The following is an 18,616-nucleotide window of genomic DNA, read 5'->3' as shown; positions in this document are numbered from 1 at the left end:
TCACCCAAAACACATGGGGGCATCATATTAGTTATCAACACAAAAGAAAGCCACGTCTCCTCCTTCCATGGACCACTCCATGCATTTTTTTGAAATTTGGGCCATCAGCAATTGCCATGAACTTTCGCACATCATCATCCATGTGATGTGAACAACCAACGGCTATTTAAAAATAGAAAAAGGGAAGAAAAAATAGCATAAAGATAACCAAACAAAACACTGGGATTGAGCACAAATTTAAGAAGGTAACTCAAACCTAAGCGTTATTTAACATTACCCTAAAACCATATTTGAAATGTTGGAAAAAAAAATGTCAATTTCATTTCATATGTTGGAAAAGAATTTTTATTTCATCATTTCTTTATTTTTCATTCTTGTCCTTATACATCATACATATCCTTAAAGTTGAATCATAATATCATGTAGACCAAATAAGTCAAAATCCTAATGGAAATAGGATTTGATTTTTGTAACAATAAAATTTTTCCTTATATTCAAACATATTAATGAATGAAAGTTGAATTGATGTTCTATTCCCATTTTTTTTTAATTGGAATATGAGTTAAGAGATAGAGCTCTGTCAACCATTGTGTTAAGGACCTGGATCAATAGCATTGGATCGGAGACTCTTTGACTAAGACATTGTCTTTTGATTTGTAAACTATTTACATTTCTTTGGTTTATTTCAAAACTCTCTTCCCTTGGTCCCATCATGCAAGATAGAGGAGACTTAGAAAAGGAAAATTGTCGGTCCAAATTGGAAAATGAAATTCATAGAGCCCTCAAGCATTTTTGTCATGGATTGCTAAATATACGCCAACATGCTACTGACATTTAGGTAACCTGAGAGACAAAAATGAGTTGGTCATTCGAGCAACTAACCTGATAGGTTGACCGGATTGGTTTTCCCCATCTATGAAGTCATATTTGACTCATCACGAATAGAGGAGTAGGAAGATCAATTGTTTAATCCATAATTTTACATAAAACCCCATGATTAATGACAATATTTTAAGAAGTGGTTCCAATCCAAGAACAAATTAAAAACAAAGAATAATAATAATGTGGATTTGAAAGTTTAATTTTAATTATTTAACAAAAGGAGTAAAGGTTCAACCCATGGATTAGGTGAAAGGTTAAATAGCAGACATGGACTACATTTAACAAAAGTATAAGAAAAGATACCAATTTTTTTTTGCTTAAAACAAAATCTTTGACCTATAAAAAATAAATTGACCGAAAGTTCAGGATTTATATTTTCTTGAATTTTTTATTTTTTGTTGTTGTGACAGTGAGGCCAGTTACAGCTGTGAGTGAAGAAAAAACAGAAACAAATGTAACAAAATGAAGGGGAAGGAAATAATTTAATTTTTTTTTTTTTAAGTCATGCTTTAATTTTTTATTTGCAAATATTTAGTAAGCCGAATGTTGTGTGCCCAAGAAGGGGAGCGGATGATGTTTTAATTTAAGTGATTTGTCTTCAAATTTTGTGGTAAAAGCTGGGAATTCGGTGCAATTGCAGGGCGGAATCACGTCATTATAAATCTTCCGAAAGTCCCAGTAGAGAGAGGGGGTCTTTGGTTCCAAGTCACCATCATCATCACAATCGTCCATAACCCCTCAACCTCTGATCCATTTTCTCTCTTCTTTTCTGCTGTTCTTGTAAACACTGTATCAGAAGCCCAACACTTGTTGTTATTATTGTTTTTATTCTGTATGATTTCTCTGTTAAATTAATTTTTAGAAATAGTGTAGTGAAGTGAGCTGGAGATTTTATTGGATTGCTGAGTTGCTACTATATGGTGGATCGAGAAATATTGGCAGAAAATTCATCTCTCGGAGTTTTGGCCCAGGCATGATTCGTTTGATGTCAGGTAAGCGTTTTCGATTCTGGGTATTGTTTGATTTTCTGGGTTTGTTCAATTTTTGTTTGTTTTGGAGTCTGTATGTTGGGTTGATTGCTGATTGGGGTTTGGAGCTATGTTAATGGGTTTTGGGATGGATCTGTGGTGTGGGGTTGGATTCTGAGGGTTTATATTTGATTATGAGTGATGTGTGTGTTGGTTTTCTTAGTCTTAATCCGAGCTTCTGCTGTGTTAACACATAATAGAATTCAATTATGGGTGATGGGAATGATGGTCTAATATGCAGAAGGGTTTTGTATTCAAGTAGGTTCATGCTTTGGCATCAATGCCCTGATTATTTTTCTTTAGTTTTACGTTCTTTTAGATTCTCCACTGAATATGATGTGGGGACTCGGTTGCATTTGGAAACCTGAATTGATCAATTGCTAATTGATTTTATTTTTTTACTAGAAAGTTTGTATGGTATACCAATCATAAATTGCATCTTAACTTATTTCCGGAATTTTTTGTGCTCAATGTGGCTATCTTCATTTTGTTATGTACTTATTTATTTCATGAAATTTAAAATTTTTCTCTCTTCATAAAACCTAGATTAGTATGTTATGACTTTTGGTCGGGTCGTATTGGATCTCCATGGGTTGCATTTTCTTAACTGCAGCTTTGTCTTGGAGATAAACTGGAAGAGAAAATGAGGATGAGGAACAAATACAGGAAACCAACCACTTTCCGTTGCAATGCAGGAAGCAGATGTTCATTGTCTGTCATGGTGTGGAGCCTTGTGGGATTCCTTCTCATGCTCCATTTTTACTCCCTCAGTCGTCACAAAGATGAGGCTGGAGGACATAGCCAATTGCAAATGAGTCACCACCACCCACTACTCCGTGAACTTGAGCAGGTGGAAGAGGAGAATATCCAAATTCCTCCACCAAAAGGAAAACGATCTCCAAGGGCTGCGAAGCGGAGACCTAAGCGGCCTACCACCTTGATTGATGAATTTCTTGACGAGTCTTCTCAAATCAGACACTTGTTCTTTCCTGATCAGAAAACTGCCATAGATCCAATGCAGGAAGCAGGGAATGATAGCTTCTGCTTCTATCCAGGAAGGATTTGGTTAGATACTGATGGAAATCCTATTCAAGCTCATGGAGGTGGTATTCTATACGATAAGAGATCGAGGATGTACTATTGGTATGGAGAGTATAAAGATGGGCCCACCTACCATGCTCATAAGAAAGCAGCAGCACGGGTAAGTTTTCTCAATTTGAATATACGATGTCATGTTCTGAATCCAGGGGAAAAGGACTATTTCTCAAATTTTTGCTTGAGCTTGAATATAAGTGTTAATGCTTCTCAGAACTTTCTTTGTTTAGCCTATGTTTTCGTGCTGTAACCTGTATGCATTGTTTTTACATCCATTGGAAATAGGTAGTTGATATTGTTCTTTACTTCTCCTTGGTATTCATGATTTACTTCTCTTCACAGAATGTAAACTTGGACAATAAGTGGTCATAGATTGGGACAGGTAACTCTGCGGTAGTGGATAGATGTTGCTACGCTCCACATCTAGTGTAAACCATAGAATTATTGTCTTTAGTGCTGATGCTGTTTTATTTCCCTATTCCTCTTGAATGATCTTTTTTTCTCCTTGAATGTGTCTGCATGCTCACACTTAAATCAACAAGGACCTAAAGTCTTAACTGCTGGGAGTCATCTATGTGCATTCCTTGTCACCATTAAATTGTCTAGGGCCATTTCCAGTGATAAGTCAGAGGCCATCTTGTTTTGTTCACACCACCTTGATTCTTGTTCCTTTTGGTGTTGCTAAAGCACCTTAGGCAACTTTCTTTCATCTTGTCCTCAGCTAGTGCTACCACTAACTTTCACAGATTTATTCATTGGTTATTTACCTATTTGTTTATTTTCAAATAGACACTCAGCCTTACATATGTTTGGTTTTTTGTATTTTTGTTTCTCAATTATTCAGAATTCTATGTTCTAAAGCATGCTTGGTAGTACAAAGAGATGAGTGGCCAAGCATTTGATGTAGGATAATATAAATTCCTGTTGGTTTGGAGAGAATTTTTCTGTTTCTTTACTTCATAGATTGCATAATACATATAAGAAAAGAAAAAAATTTGTACAAGAAAGAATATAAAACAAATCCTTAGAATCATTTCCTGATTTATAGTAATAATAATAATAATTAAATTCCTACAATCAAGGAGCTATATATGACAACTACAACTATGGAAATTAAATAATTAGTCCCTTAAATAAAGGGTATCTTAGAATCAAATCTGAAAGCTGAAAAAAAAAATATAAGGATGGAAATCTCTGAATATATGGTTAACACTCCCCTTAAAGTTGGAGCATAGGTGTCTTGAATGCTTAACTTGTCAAGTATTACTCTTGAAAGTCTTGTTTGACACCCCCTTTGTTAAAATATCTACAAGCTGAACCCCTGTCTTCACAAAAGGAGTACAAATTAATCATTTAGTCAACTTCTCCTTGATAAAGTGTCAATCTGGTTCAACATATTTAGTATGATCATGCTGAATCAGATTTTGGGCTATGCTAATAGCAACTTTGTTATCATAGAAAAGCTTCAATGGACTCTTAGAACTGAAGTCCAACTCCTTTAATAAGGACTTCAATAATAACATCTCACATAGATCATGAGTCATAGGCTAAATTCTGCTTCAACACTTGATCTAGCCACTACAGATTGGTTCTTGCTATGCCATATGGCTAAATTCTCTTCCACAAGTGCGTTGTACCTTAAAGTTGATCTTCAATCTATTACATATTTTGCCCAATTAATATCTGTATATCCCTTTACTTCCAAATGACCATGTTTAGAAAATAGCAAAATTTTCCCAGGAGCAGATTTTAAATACTTGATTTTCCTATGTGCAACCAACATGTGTGTTTCATAAGGAGCATGCATGAACTAACTTACCACACTCACTGCAAACGTTATGTTAGGGCAAGTATAAGTCAAGAATAGTAGCTTCCTGACCAAACTTCTGTATTGCACTTTGTCTACTAGTATATCCTTTGGGTTTTTATCTTTAACCTGTGATTTTGTTCAATGCGAATATCAATAGGGCTTACAAGTCAACATTTTGATTACATCAATTAAGTCCAAAATATTTTCTTTAAGAAAACGCCCTTCTTCGACATTGCAACTTCAATACCTAGAAAATATTGTAGAGTGGCAAGGTATTTGTTCTCAGTTTCTGCTACCAAATATGTGTTTAGTTTACTTCTTCTTTTTCTTCCTTATTTTATAGGCTATGTTTTTAGTTTACTTATCTCCTCACTATCATTATCTATCTCCACAATATTATCAATACACATGCTCCGGGTGGCAATCTTCCTTTCAAGTACTTGTTTGAGAAAAAGATTGTGATCAAAGTGGCTTTGATGGTATCCGTAATTCTTCATAGCCCGAGTAAATATACCAAACCAAGCTTTAGATGATTGCTTCAATCCATATGAGGACTTTCTTAATCTACATACCTTACCCCCTTTTGTTGGGTTAACAAAGCTAAGAGGAAAGTCCATTTATACTTCTTCTAGATCTCCTTGAAAAAATGCATTCTTCACATCAAACTGTGGAAGGGCCCAATTTAGGTTTACAACTAAGGATAAGAGAACTTAAATGGTATTTATCTTTGCCATTGGTGCAAAAGTTTCTTTATAATCTACCCGATACATCTGTGTATAACCTTTAACCACTAATCTTTCTTTGAATCTCTCCATAGAATCATTTGCCTTATGTTTCACTATGAACACCCACTTGCAATCACCATCTTATTTCGTATAAATTTTTTAATGCTTCCATTTCTTCAATCATGGTAGCTTCCACTTAGGGCTGCCAATAGCTTCTTATAACTTATTAGGAATAGACACGAAGGATGATTAATTTGCAAATATTTTATAAGATGGAGATAAATAATGTAAAGACATATAATGAGAGATAGGGTATTTAACAGTACAATTTGCAAAACCATAATGAGAGGATGGTTTTCACTTTGTAGAAGGATAACAAGTTTAGCTCTCAAGATTTAATTGAGTTAACTCTTTAATAGAAGTATCAATAGAGAGTGTAGGAGAAGGAATAACCTCAGGATTACCCATTCTAGGAGCATCTAATTGGCCATTAGGTTGATCAAGAGGTGGCTGAGTTAGTTTAGTCTTCTTCCTTCTTGAATATACCAATCCATATGGCTTAAGAAATCCTCGTGAGAGAAGTTTTAGATGATGATATACTGGTGGAACATAGTGGTAGATCCTAAGACTTCTCTCCCCCTGAATTTTTTTTGATCGGTAAGTAACCATGATCTTCAACAAAAGTAACATCAATGGAAATAAGCATCTTTTTTGAAGGTGGGTGGTTGCATTTGTATCCCTTTTTTATAGCTGAGGACCCTAAAAAAATTACACTTGTGTGTCCTTGGGTCAAGCTTACTCCTATGTTGTTTATGGATATGAACATAACAAACACAAGCAAATGCTTTAGGGGGGATATGAAGACAAGATGGAATAGTATGTGTTTTGGACAAGGTGGAGGGGTTCAAAATTAAAAAACTTTTGAACATTCATGGCAAAGAGTAGGATCTAGCAACCTCTAAAAGATGAGGATTCTTATGCTCGGCTACACCATTATATTTGGGTATATCAACACATGAAGTTTGACGAATAATGTCATGAGATTGGAAATAGACACTTGGACCTTTATTGAGTACTCCGCTCTATCATCTGATCATAGAACTTATATTTTAGTGTTAAATTGAGTAAGAACCATTTGATGAAAGGACTTAAAGGTGGAATAAACATCATTATGAATAATTGAGGAAGCAAACTTTTATTAAAATTTGAAGGAAAGGAAGTTTGATGATGTTTGGTTAACACACAACTATCACAATGAAAATTAGAAACTTGAACTTTGGAAAATAAGGATAGAAACAACTTGTGCAAATAGCTAAATGAGGGATGTCCTAATCTTTTGTGCCATAACCAAATTTGTTCTTTTAATGTTGGCAATCCCACTACTTGTTTTGCTTGTCCATCCAAATCTTGTCAATTCATATCCAAGTAGTATAGACCATCTCTCTCTCTACCAAGACCAATCTTCACTCCTATAAGAAGATTCTCAAAGACATATGAGTTTCAAAGAAAGTTATGGAACACTTTAGAGCCTTAGTAATGTGGGTAATGGATAATAAGTTACCAGATAGACATAGAACATATAAGATTGTAGAGAGTGACGTAGGAGAAATTGGAAGAATGATTCCCCAACACACTAGCAAAAGATCCATTTGCCATTTTGACATTTTTTGTACTAGAATAAGTGTTATAGGAAGAAAAAAAGACTAGCTTCATGCATTGTATGATCTGTAGTTCCTGAATCTATAATCCAAAATGACTTAAAAGAATGATGACGGGAGGTGCTTAAGGCAAATCCATATTTACCTATATTGGCTAAGTTACAAGAAGCATCTTTCAAGGATAACCTTTGAGCAATCTCATTTATTTGATCTTCTTGGACGTGAGAATATTGTGGTTGGGCTGTGGAATGTGATTGTTCATTAGAGGATGTATGATGTGCTCTAGAATTTGAGTTAAAAGTCTTTCTTACAAAACCATTATGGATATATCCTTTTAGTATGAAACATGTTTCTCGGGCAGGCCATGTCCTATTGCAATGTGTAGTGAGTACAAAAGTAGAGACTTCTCATTTCCAGCTTTCCTAGGGTTAGAGATAACTAGTGCAGTTGGAGCTTGAAGAATACTTAAAGGCTAAACTTTCTTGTGAGACACCTGCAAGCATAGTAGCCTGATGATGCTTCTCATGCCGAAGATGAGCATATGCACCACAAAGATTAGGAAAAGGATATTGCCTTAAAATTTTTACTTTGATCTGTATGAGTAAAGAGCTTATACAAGGAAGAATTTAAAATAAATCCCTACAATTTGTTCCTGACTTATAGTAATAATAGTGATTAAAATCCCTACAATCAAGGAGCTAAATATGACAACTAGGAATCTACTCCTTGCTTATGGAAATTAAAAAAATCCATAAAATAAATGGGTCAACTAGAATCAAATCTGAAACGTAACATTTTTTTTTTTTTAGATAAATGAGCGCATATATATAATTAGGCAAAAAGCCACAAAGCATACAGGGAGTATACATAGTAGCCTACGCAAAAACAAAAGCAACACTCACCATCCCTTAGGGAGTGGCAAGCCATTCCAAAAAACCTAAAAGCGAAGAGGACTCCTCTCCCATATACACCTTAGTCCAACTCCACAAATTACAAACAAACGAATTTTTTAGCTTCTGAATAGCTAGAGATCCCCCCCTAAAGGCTAATCTATTTCTTTCCTTCCAAACTGTCCAAAAAATACACAAAGGAATGGAAGTCCAAATCCTTTTCCTCTTTTTCCCCACAAAAGGGCCCCTCCAACTTTCTAACATCTCTTTGACTTTCTCTGGGAACACCCAATTAGCCCCAAACAAGGCCAAGGCAATCTCCCAAAGAGCCTTTACAACTGTACAGTGTAAAAGAATATGATTTACAGATTCCTCTTCACAACCACACAAAAAACACCGGTTTGGAAGCTGCCAGCCCCGTCTTTGAAGATTATCCAAAGTTAGGACCTTCTCCCAAGAAGCCTCCCAAGCAAAAAAAGCAACTTTGGTTGGAACCTTGTCCACCCAAATGCTCTTTTTCGGGAAGGTAATGGCATTAGGCCCTGTCAACAACTTGTAAGCATCTCTAATCCGAAAGCGACCGTGTCCCTCTCCTTTCCATATCACTGCGTCCTCTTTAATAGAGATCCTCAAGTCCCTCAACATATGCAACAACTCTCCCAAGGCGTCCAACTCCCAATCATTGGAGTTTCTAGAGAGTCTTATGTTCCAACCTCCTTGACCGAGGCTCGAGTCCCACATCTCATTTACCGATGCATGCCTGTGAACCGCCAAAGCAAACAGCTGGGGAAAAGCTTGGGACAACGCCTCATTACCGCACCACAGATCAATCCAGAACCTTACCTTAGTCCCCTTGCCCACTTTGAATTCTATATTCTCCCAACACCAAGACGACTCCTTCAGAATATCCCTCCAAACCCCCACCCCAAACGTTCCGCGGGCCTCCTTAGTTCTCCACCCAAAGCCCAACTGGCCATACTTCACCCCAATCACCTTCCTCCAGAAGCTATCTTCCTCAAAGGCAAACCGCCAAATCCATTTCCCCAACAGGGCCTTATTCAAGAGATCAATTCTCCGAATGCCTAGACCCCCACTCTCCTTTTGGGTGCACACCACCTCCCAATTGATAAGATGGATCTTTCTTTCCGTACTTCCCCCTCCCCAAAGAAAATCCCTCTGAATTTTTTCGAGTCTCTTTACAACTAGCTTAGGCATGCGAAAAAGAGACAATTAATAAATAGGCATGCTAGCCAAAGTACTTTTGATAAGGGTAATCCTCCCGCCCTTTGACAAATATTGTCTTTTCCACAAGGCTAGCCTTCTTCTCATTCTAGCTTCAACCCCATCCCACATAGCCCTGGCCTTGTACTTGGCTCCCAAAGGCAGCCCCAAATAGACAGAAGGGAGGGTCCCCACTTTGCACCCTAACTCCACCGCCAACATCTCAATATCTTCCACCTTCCCAACCGGGATTACTTCACTTTTAGCAAGGTTTATTCTAAGACCAGAGGCTGCCTCAAACCACATCAAAATCCAGCTTAGATGGGTCATGTGATTTTGTCTTGCTTCGCAAAAAATGATCGTGTCATCAACAAATAATAAATGGGATACATTTATTTCCATTCCCCCTTTCCCTTGAATGTTACAACCTGAAATAAAGCCCCCATCCACAGCCCTTCTTAACATAGCGCTTAGTACTTCCATTCCCAACACAAAGAGGTAGGGGGAGAGTGGATCTCCTTGGCGCAATCCCCTAGAATTGGGGAAATAACCAGCTGGAACCCCGTTCACCAGAATAGAGAAACTTGCCGATGAAATGCACCACCAAATCCATTTCCTCCAACGATCCCCAAAGCCCATCTTTCGCATGACCTTCATGAGGAAGCTCCAGTTCATACTATCATAAGCTTTTTCAATATCCAGCTTACATATCAGCCCTTTCTCTTTGCGTTTAAGCTAATGGTCAATCACCTCATTGGCTATGAGTGATGCATCTAAAATCTGTCTACCCTTCACAAAAGCGTTTTGGTCCGGCGAAACCACCTTGTCTAACACCCCCTTAATTCTATTGGCTAGCACTTTGGCCAAAAGCTTGTACAAACCCCCAATCAAATTGATGGGTCTGAAATCCCCCAAGTCCTCCGCCCCCCCTTTCTTAGGAATGAGGACTAAGAAAGTAGAGTTAAGGCACTTGGCAAACGATTTTTCTTCAAAAAATTCATGGAAGAACTCCACAATTTCCTCTTTCACAAACTCCCAACAGGATTGCCAAAATGCCACTGTGAACCCATCCGGGCCTGGTACCTTATCACCATTCATCCCCATCAAAGCCGCATGAATCTCTGCCTCAGTGAAAGGCTGTTCCAGACCTTCAGCTTCAGCATGGCTTAATCTTTGCAGCTGCAGCCCTTCAATGTTAGCTCTCCAAGACTGATCCTCTGTCAACAACTGCTGGAAAGCATGCACAACCCCCTCTCTCACCTCCCTCTCCTCCTCCAGCCACCTCCCATTGATTCTGATCTTTTCCATGGAGTTATTTCTTCTATGAGCATTAGCCATCTTGTGGAAGAATCCCGTGTTCTTATCGCCTTCCCTCAACCACAATTCCCTAGATAGTTGTCTCCAATGCGTTTCTTCCAAGATCACCCATTTTTTGAAGGCATCCTTAGCCTCTGTTTTCATCTCTGTCTCTCTTTCAGTTAGAATCCTATCCTTCTCCACCCTATCCCAAAATTCTACTTGTTGCAAGGCTAGGTTTTTGTTAACTTCAACCCTCCCAAACACATCCCTGTTCCAGATTTTGATCTTCTCCTTCAGAGACTTCAATTTTGTGGCCAATCTGAAGCTAGCCCTCCCCCTCCCCCCCGCCTCCTGCCACCAACCCCGAAGAAGCTCCTTAAACCCATCAACTTTGAGCCACATATTCGCAAACCTGAAGGGGGATGGGCCCTTCCTGACCCCTCCACCATTCAGAAGAATGGGAAAATGGTCAGAGGTGGGTCTGGGCAGCCTACACTGACAAACCCCACTGAAGCAGTCAAGCCAATCCTGAGACACTAGAAATCGGTCCAGTCTAGCCCAAGCTTGGTTATTCCTCCCCCCACTCCACGAAGCCACCCCCCCTTGCAAGGGAATATCCAGAAGCTCTAATTCATCCACCACCTGAGCAAATCTTCTCATGGCGCCAGTCAGCCTCCCCTGATTGCTCATTTCCTCAAGGGATAGAGTAACATTGAAGTCACCCCCTACGCACCAAGGATCATCCCAGATTCCCCTTATAGCCCTAAGCTCCCCCCAAAGGGTCTCCCTATCTTCTTTGGTGAATGGACCATACACCCCTGTAAAAATCCAGACCTTCCCATCTTCTACGTTCCTGAGTTTGCACGAGATTGAGAACTGACCCATCTCCATCTCAATGATTTCCAGAGTCCTTTTGTCCCAGCATAACAGGATCCCTCCTACAGCTCCCTGAGCGTCCAAAGCACCCCAACCAATGAACCTCCCAGAGCCCAAACTCCTCACCAGACCCTCATTCATGGACTGATTTTTCGTTTCCTGGATACAAAACAAATCAACTTTCTGTTTTCTAATTATAGCTTTAATCATTTTCCTCTTGAGCTATCATTAACCCCGCGCACGTTCCAACTCAAGAGCCTTATTTTCATTGGACTTCCATGATTTGGCACCCTCTTCCTTGCACAGTACACTTTTTCTTCCTCCCTCCCTCATAGTTGACTGAACATTCTAGTCTTCTCAATTCTCTTTCAAATTTCGATTTCTCCAACATGGCTTTGTTATGAATTCTTTCTCTCCTCTTCCTAATTTTACCCATAAACTCCAAAATATCTTTCTCTAGGTCCTCCGTCGAGAAGCCCAGGAATTGACTGAACCTGGCCAAGTCACTTTCCTCCCATCTCGCTTCCACCCATCCACTCTCTTCTTGACATAATGGCCGGGCTAGGCACAGCGCCTTACTGTTATCCTCCCTACAATCATCACTGATCTCTACCAGATCCCACCGCTTCCCTTCATCCTGCTCTGAAGTCCTAGTTCCATTGCACAGAGTATCCCCCTTGGTTGAATCATCAAGAACCCCAGAGCGGTCGAAAGACTTCTTCACAGAAGTCCGACCAAAAGGAGAAAGGAAGGAGGAAGAAGGTTCAAAAGCCACCATTCCAGAGGAGGAAAGAACATAATCATACCTTGCGTCTTCCTCCAGCAGTGCACAGTCGGTCCTGGAAATCCCCCCCCCACTGATTCTCGTTTCCATGGATCCCCCACTGACCATCCTTCACCCAGAAGGAGGAGATAGCCGCGTCTGGGCCCCTTAACGGGCTTTGATTGCACTCCGCATCAAAGAGGCCCTTCTCCGCCTGGGCCTTAGATGAAGAAGATGGGCTTTGAGAAGCCAGCCCAACCCCTTGAAGCAGGCTTGAGGGCGATACCATTTCCATGGGCTTCCTAGGCCCGGATTTAACTAGCCCAGACGAATTTAATCCAGGGGCCGGGTCCTTAGACCACCCAGATAACCTTGCTTGGCCTAATAGATCCAGCCCACCCAAAGCAAGAGGCTCATCTGAAGGCCCAACTTTGCTTCGAGAGGGATTCGAGGATTGGCCCGACCTGCTGCACTGACTCCGCGTCCCATCAACAGTCAGCAGGACGTCCTCGAGCCTCGGGCCCTCCATCACCCCCGTCACGCGCACCCTCGCGCGTGCACCCTCATCACCCCCTACCTCCATTCCCATTGCGACGGCCTTCCCTTTCGTTTCAGTCGCCGGAACTTTCATGACTGGCCTGGTTTCCCACCATAGGGTTATCAAAAAACAAGTCCCTTCAACCCAAACCTCCACCTCATTAGGACGAAACTCACCGTTCCGCTTCACCAGGAGATGTGCCCACTGTAGCTCTTCCAATTTTTCCGTTTGATTATCCATCGCAAGAAATCCCCCACACGCATCCCCAATCCTCCTCAGAATACCCTGCTCCCACAACGAAACGGGTAGGCCTACTACCCTCACCCATGCTTCACTACTCCTATCCCCTTCCCTCAGGCATCCCGTCTCCGGCCTCCACTTCTCTAAACGGAGGAATAGCCCCCCGACCGACACACTTCCACTCTTTGCAGCTTGCTCTGCCTCTGCCGGGAGCTCAAACTTCATTAAGACCTTGCCCTTCTCCATTTTTGCAAGCCCTAAGTTTCCTTTAAGCCTCCAGATTCTCGCTAATTGAGTTCCCCACCCTCTGAGCTCGTCCCCCTTTCCTGCATTAGGGTTCCAAGACCCGACAATGCAATGTTCAAGTTTAGACAGATTCCGACCCACTTCCTCCTTGGTTACCTCTACCCTTGCTACTGATCTTTCCTTTCCACTCGCCATTTTGATCGCTTCCGCATATGTCTTTGCCAGAAATGGCTTCGACCGTGGCTCATCTTCCTTCTGATTCTTAATGCCTCCTTCTACACAGCCCAATCTCCGTAGTAATTCCACCATTGAAGCCCAGCCACCCTTTGTTCCTCTACCTTTGGGAATAAAAACGCTAAATCTCTTTCTCTCCAGGTCCATGACCCCCAGCCGGAGAAAGCATCCCCCTCTATTAAAATCGCGCGTCAGAGAATACTCCCTCCCGTTCTCCTTCCACTCTCGTACCCACCTCACCATCCTTACATTCTCGATACTCGGAGTCAGGCACTCGAAGACTATCCCAAGGCTCACCGGACCTAGTCTAACCCACGACGATTCCATCGAGATAGAAGTTATTCTTGGTTCTATAATTGGACAACAGATCAAAGAAGACAAAAGACAAAAGAAAAGAACAGTTTTAATAATCATACTAAGGTTCTTAGGCAATTATACCTAGGGTTCCAAAGCAATCTCACTTAGAAAAAAAAAGGTATTGAATAATCACACCAAGGCTTCTAGGTAATTACATTTACAAATTTCTAGGCAATCACATTTGGGACAAAGGCAATGACACCTTCAAACAGAGCATAATAGATGCTGAAATATCTTATTAAAATTCTTGGTCCCTATTTTAAAAATATTTGCATGGGTATATATAGACTCTTATGACTCTTCTCTAGTTGGACAATTTTCCTAATTTCTTATCTTTCCTTACAAGTATAGGAATAAATACAAAAAAGGAATATTATTTAGAAACTAAAAAGATAAAAGATTTTTCAATATAACAAGAAGATTAAAATAAATAAAAACTTAACACAGTGTAAATCACTACCTAAAATAAAAACTTAACTGTTTGTGGTAAGTCCCAAGAGGAACTTAAATCATTATTGGTGGCCCAAATTAAGGTTTGGGCATTAAAATAAGTCTTTTCTCTTCTCTTGAAATATCTTCAAAGGATATTTCAAGCAATGTTCCCTATTGCCGCATGGGACTCAAAACTCATCCCACAGTGTCACCTTTTAAAATCAAGCAAATGGACCAAAAAACAAGATTTACACCATAAGGTGGTACATAACTAGCTATTGCACCTTGAACAGATCAGATGAGCAACTTAACCTGTTCTTGGATGACATAGTATTACAATGCTTGCAATGCCCCTCTCAAGTTGATTTTAAAGAGTTCAAGTTTATCTATGAGAGTTTGGTTCAGGTCATTATCTTCAAGGTTAGATTAGTGGAAGAGAGTGTTTGTTTAATGAAAAGCTTTACATAATTGGCATGGAAATTCACTCCACATGTGTTATTACTCTAATGGAGGATTCAATTTGGCAAATGTGTAATTGCTAATGCTGTTTGCAAGTGTGAGAGAAAATGAAGTGTTCCATCCCCTTCTATGGTAAAAAAAATGGATTCATGAACTAAATGATGATAAAGTTCATTACCTGCTTGCAACCTTTTAGAAGGGACGGATGGCTTAGAGTCTAAGAGAGTCAGTTATGTCTACCTGCTGCTGCAGTGAGCCTCAATTTTCGGATTTTTGTCTGATGCAGAAACTGTCATTTTGTTTAGGTGAAAATGGAAATTATTTGTTAGAAACTGGAATTTGGCTGTAAAACCTGGAAATCTAGCGGGTCTATTCTGTTTTATCCAAGAAACTTGCAAAAGGGGAAAGAAGGATGGATCAATATGTTTTCCTGCATTTGGACTAAATTTTTTTTGGATTAATATGTGCGCGAGGCAGGATTCTGCCCACTGTTCAATGCCAAGCTTGCCAGCACACATACCTATCTTCTATGAAGTTCTGGAACATGTCTTTGAGTCCTGCAGTTTGCCATCTTGATAATTTTTATTTTTGGCTTGGCATAAACTGCTTTCTGTGTAAATGGCTAGCCAACCTAGGCAAAGTTGTACAAACTATCTACCAGCTGGAACAACCATGGCTACTTCAGTGTGATGAGAAGTGGGTTGTTCATGCCTCCACACCTAAGGAAGCACTAATACAAATGATATTCTCTATTATAAAGGAGGACTCTGCTTATCTTTTGTGCAAAAAAATGCTCTCTGTTTTAGGCTTGCGGCCTTCTTTGTTTCAGCTGTTGTCATCAGAACATTTGCTAAAGTACTTATTATGTCATGACATTGATTTTTGTACTGTTCTTAGTATGGATCTGGATGATAGTGTAACTGACACCAGAAGGATTATATAATCATGGTTAGGATTTAGTTCTGAATAAGGGTAAAAAGGATGCTGGTGGTTCCTATGGAGTCATGGGCAATGGATTTGATATGAGGAGAGCTTTGTGCAAGAAAACCATTGATAAATTTTGGAAAAAGGGGAAGGCGACAATCCCTTTTTTCTTTCATGGAAGAGAAGTCTGTTCAATGTCGGTTGATGGAGTAAATTAATGGACGAATCTTATGAGAAATACTTGATGATCAGATTGGGAGTATTGTGAGAGGAAGGGGAGTCATCTGAAGCTATATTATGCAGGAGCAGGATCTGAAAATGTTTTTGGTGTTGAGATGGGTAACACTAGAATTCTATTGAACAACAATCTGTTAGTGTTGTTAAATAAGAAAACAAAATCCAATCTCTACATTTTCTGTGTACCATTTATTAGGAGAGAGTTGCAAGGAATTTGGAGATTGAATTAAGTTACTTTACTGACTAAATTCCTAACTAAATGTGGTATCTGATTATGAACCAGGTAGTTTTTGTTTTCAAGATCATATTTATTCTGTTGTGAACTTTGACCATCTATAAAGGAAGCTATGGACTATAAAGGCTGCCTACACTGTAGTTTAGATTGGGAGATTGACGTCTAATTATGTGGTCCCACTGCAACATTCATAAGAAAAATGGAGAATCTCACATGACAATGTTGATAGAGAAATAAATTGAAGAGTATCACAGTTTTCATTGAGAAACCGAATACTGTTGTTGAAAACTGAAAATCTGGTGAAAGTACTCACCTTGCACAACTTTTAGTAGATTTCATGAAATGAGAAAAACAAAAACAACTGGTTTCACATGCATGCTTGTGTATAAACACACATACAACCGACTCATGTAGCAAAGAAACATTGATTTACTTTTTGCCATTTTGAGGTCATTATCATGAATTTTACAAGACATGTTTCTGACATGAATACATATTCCATAGTTCATTTTTCTCAGAGGTTCTATTATAGTAAGATTCAGAGACTGCACTAGTGCTCTGTTTGCATAATCTGTTAACCATTTTATTTTTCCCTTGCACTTTTTGGTACAGAACATAGCTTGCTATTTTATCATCAAGAACATGTGATCTGATTGGGGCTTGGAGCTTTCTAATTGAAATATCTAACTCCCTTTCATTCAGGTTGACATTATTGGAGTTGGTTGTTATTCTTCCAAGGACTTGTGGACATGGAAATTTGAGGGCATCGTGCTGGCTGCAGAAGAAACAGATGAAGCCCATGATCTCCACAAATCCAATGTGCTTGAGAGGCCAAAAGTCATTTACAATGATCGAACGGGAAAGTATGTAATGTGGATGCATGTTGATGATACCAACTACACCAAAGCTGCAGTTGGTGTTGCCATAAGTGATTCACCCACAGGTCCGTTTGATTATCTCTACAGTAAACGACCCCATGGATTTGACAGCAGGGACATGACTCTCTTCAGGGATGAAGATGGTGTAGCATATCTCATATACTCCTCTGAGGACAACAGTGAACTTCACATAGGACCACTTAACCAAGATTATCTCGATGTGACACATGTCATGAGAAGGATTCTTGTGGGACAGCACAGGGAAGCACCAGCTTTGTTCAAGCACCAGGGGACTTACTACATGATCACATCAGGATGCACGGGGTGGGCACCAAATGAGGCACTAGCCCATGCAGCTGAGTCAATCATGGGGCCATGGGAAACAATGGGAAACCCATGCATTGGAGGGAATAAAATTTTCCGGCTTACAACATTTTTTGCTCAGAGTACATTTGTGGTTCCTTTGCCAGGGATCACAGGTTCATTTATATTCATGGCAGATCGATGGAATCCAGCTGACTTGAGGGATTCCAGGTATGTATGGTTGCCTCTAACAGTTGGGGGAGCGGCTGATCACCCTCTTGAGTACAATTTTGGGTTCCCATTATGGTCAAGAGTGTCAATTTATTGGCATAGAAGGTGGAGACTTCCTTATGGTTGGAGGGAACAGAAATAAAGTAGGGGTTGTATCATATACATGAAAAGGCTCTTTGGTTAATTCTTTCGCTGGTTGCTGCTGCTGTTGTGTCTCTGTAATTCAAAACATTCTCTTGGACGTCAGAGTACAGTAACTTGGGTTAGAGTGTTCAGTCTCAAAGTGCTCCCAGTGAACTCCCATAATATTAGTTTTGCGAAAGGGTGAATTCTTTAGAAGTATTACCCTTACAATGAATTTTTTTGCTTTTAATTAACCTTACAATTAATAATGATTTTAATTTGTATATTAATTCTGCAGCTTTATGATCTGGCAATGTGACCCCATGCCACAGTCAATTTACAGGCTTTGTTAACCTGAAACCACCCTCTCGCAACAGAAAAAATTGCACAAATAAGGTGATGAGTTCTCTGGAATGGATGATCATGCAGTAGGAGAACAAGTTTCCTGGTCATCAATCCGAGTACTTAAGCCAAGGTGTCATTGAGTTTCACAACCATTCATGGAGGTTTTGAGGTTTTCATGGCAAATCCTGTGATCTTGGAACCTTTAATGCGAAAGTACAACCTTAGGACCTGAGACTAAACAACTTGGGTTCTATGTTCTACTTTTTTACACCACTTCTTATTTATGATCGATGGTTCAACAAGTAGTAAGGGAACACAAAGCCCGCTAAAACAGAAATGTGTTCTTAAAAGCAAGAGAAGCATAAGTTACTTGGGAAGAAGATGGAACAACCAAACTCCTTACTAATCTTGCATCATCAACTCAAGTCAAGAGAAACAGAACCACAAGCTAATACTATATGAACACTCCAACATTGAATTCACCAGGTATTATCCTCATGAGCCTTCAAAACAACTTTTGGAACCAAAGTTGGGGGGATCACAAGACTTAATTCCAATTTTCAAGTGTGCCTCTACCCATCTTGAAG

The 18,616-nt window shown here is 39.7% G+C and overlaps 1 protein-coding gene across 2 annotated transcripts; it reads left to right on the top strand.

The window, feature by feature from the left end:
• Positions 1 to 1,379: 1,379 nt before the first annotated feature.
• LOC117918736 lies at positions 1,380 to 17,992 on the top strand. Of its 2 annotated transcripts, none has more exons than XM_034835595.1 (3): positions 1,380 to 1,874; positions 2,606 to 3,111; positions 16,852 to 17,992. In XM_034835595.1, exons 1-3 carry the CDS (start codon positions 1,856 to 1,858, stop codon positions 17,701 to 17,703), a joined length of 1,377 nt encoding a protein of 458 aa, XP_034691486.1. In that variant the 5' UTR covers positions 1,380 to 1,855; the 3' UTR covers positions 17,704 to 17,992. The 2 variants fall into 2 exon arrangements, with proteins under 2 accessions (XP_034691486.1, XP_034691485.1); XM_034835594.1 differs by having other exon boundaries at positions 2,524 to 3,111.
• Positions 17,993 to 18,616: the final 624 nt, after the last annotated feature.

This window comes from Vitis riparia, chromosome 7, assembly GCF_004353265.1.
Source record: "Vitis riparia cultivar Riparia Gloire de Montpellier isolate 1030 chromosome 7, EGFV_Vit.rip_1.0, whole genome shotgun sequence".
Lineage (NCBI taxonomy): Eukaryota > Viridiplantae > Streptophyta > Magnoliopsida > Vitales > Vitaceae > Vitis > Vitis riparia.
The sequence above is the reverse complement of the archived record's forward strand: the minus strand, read 5'-3'. Positions and strand labels throughout refer to the sequence as shown.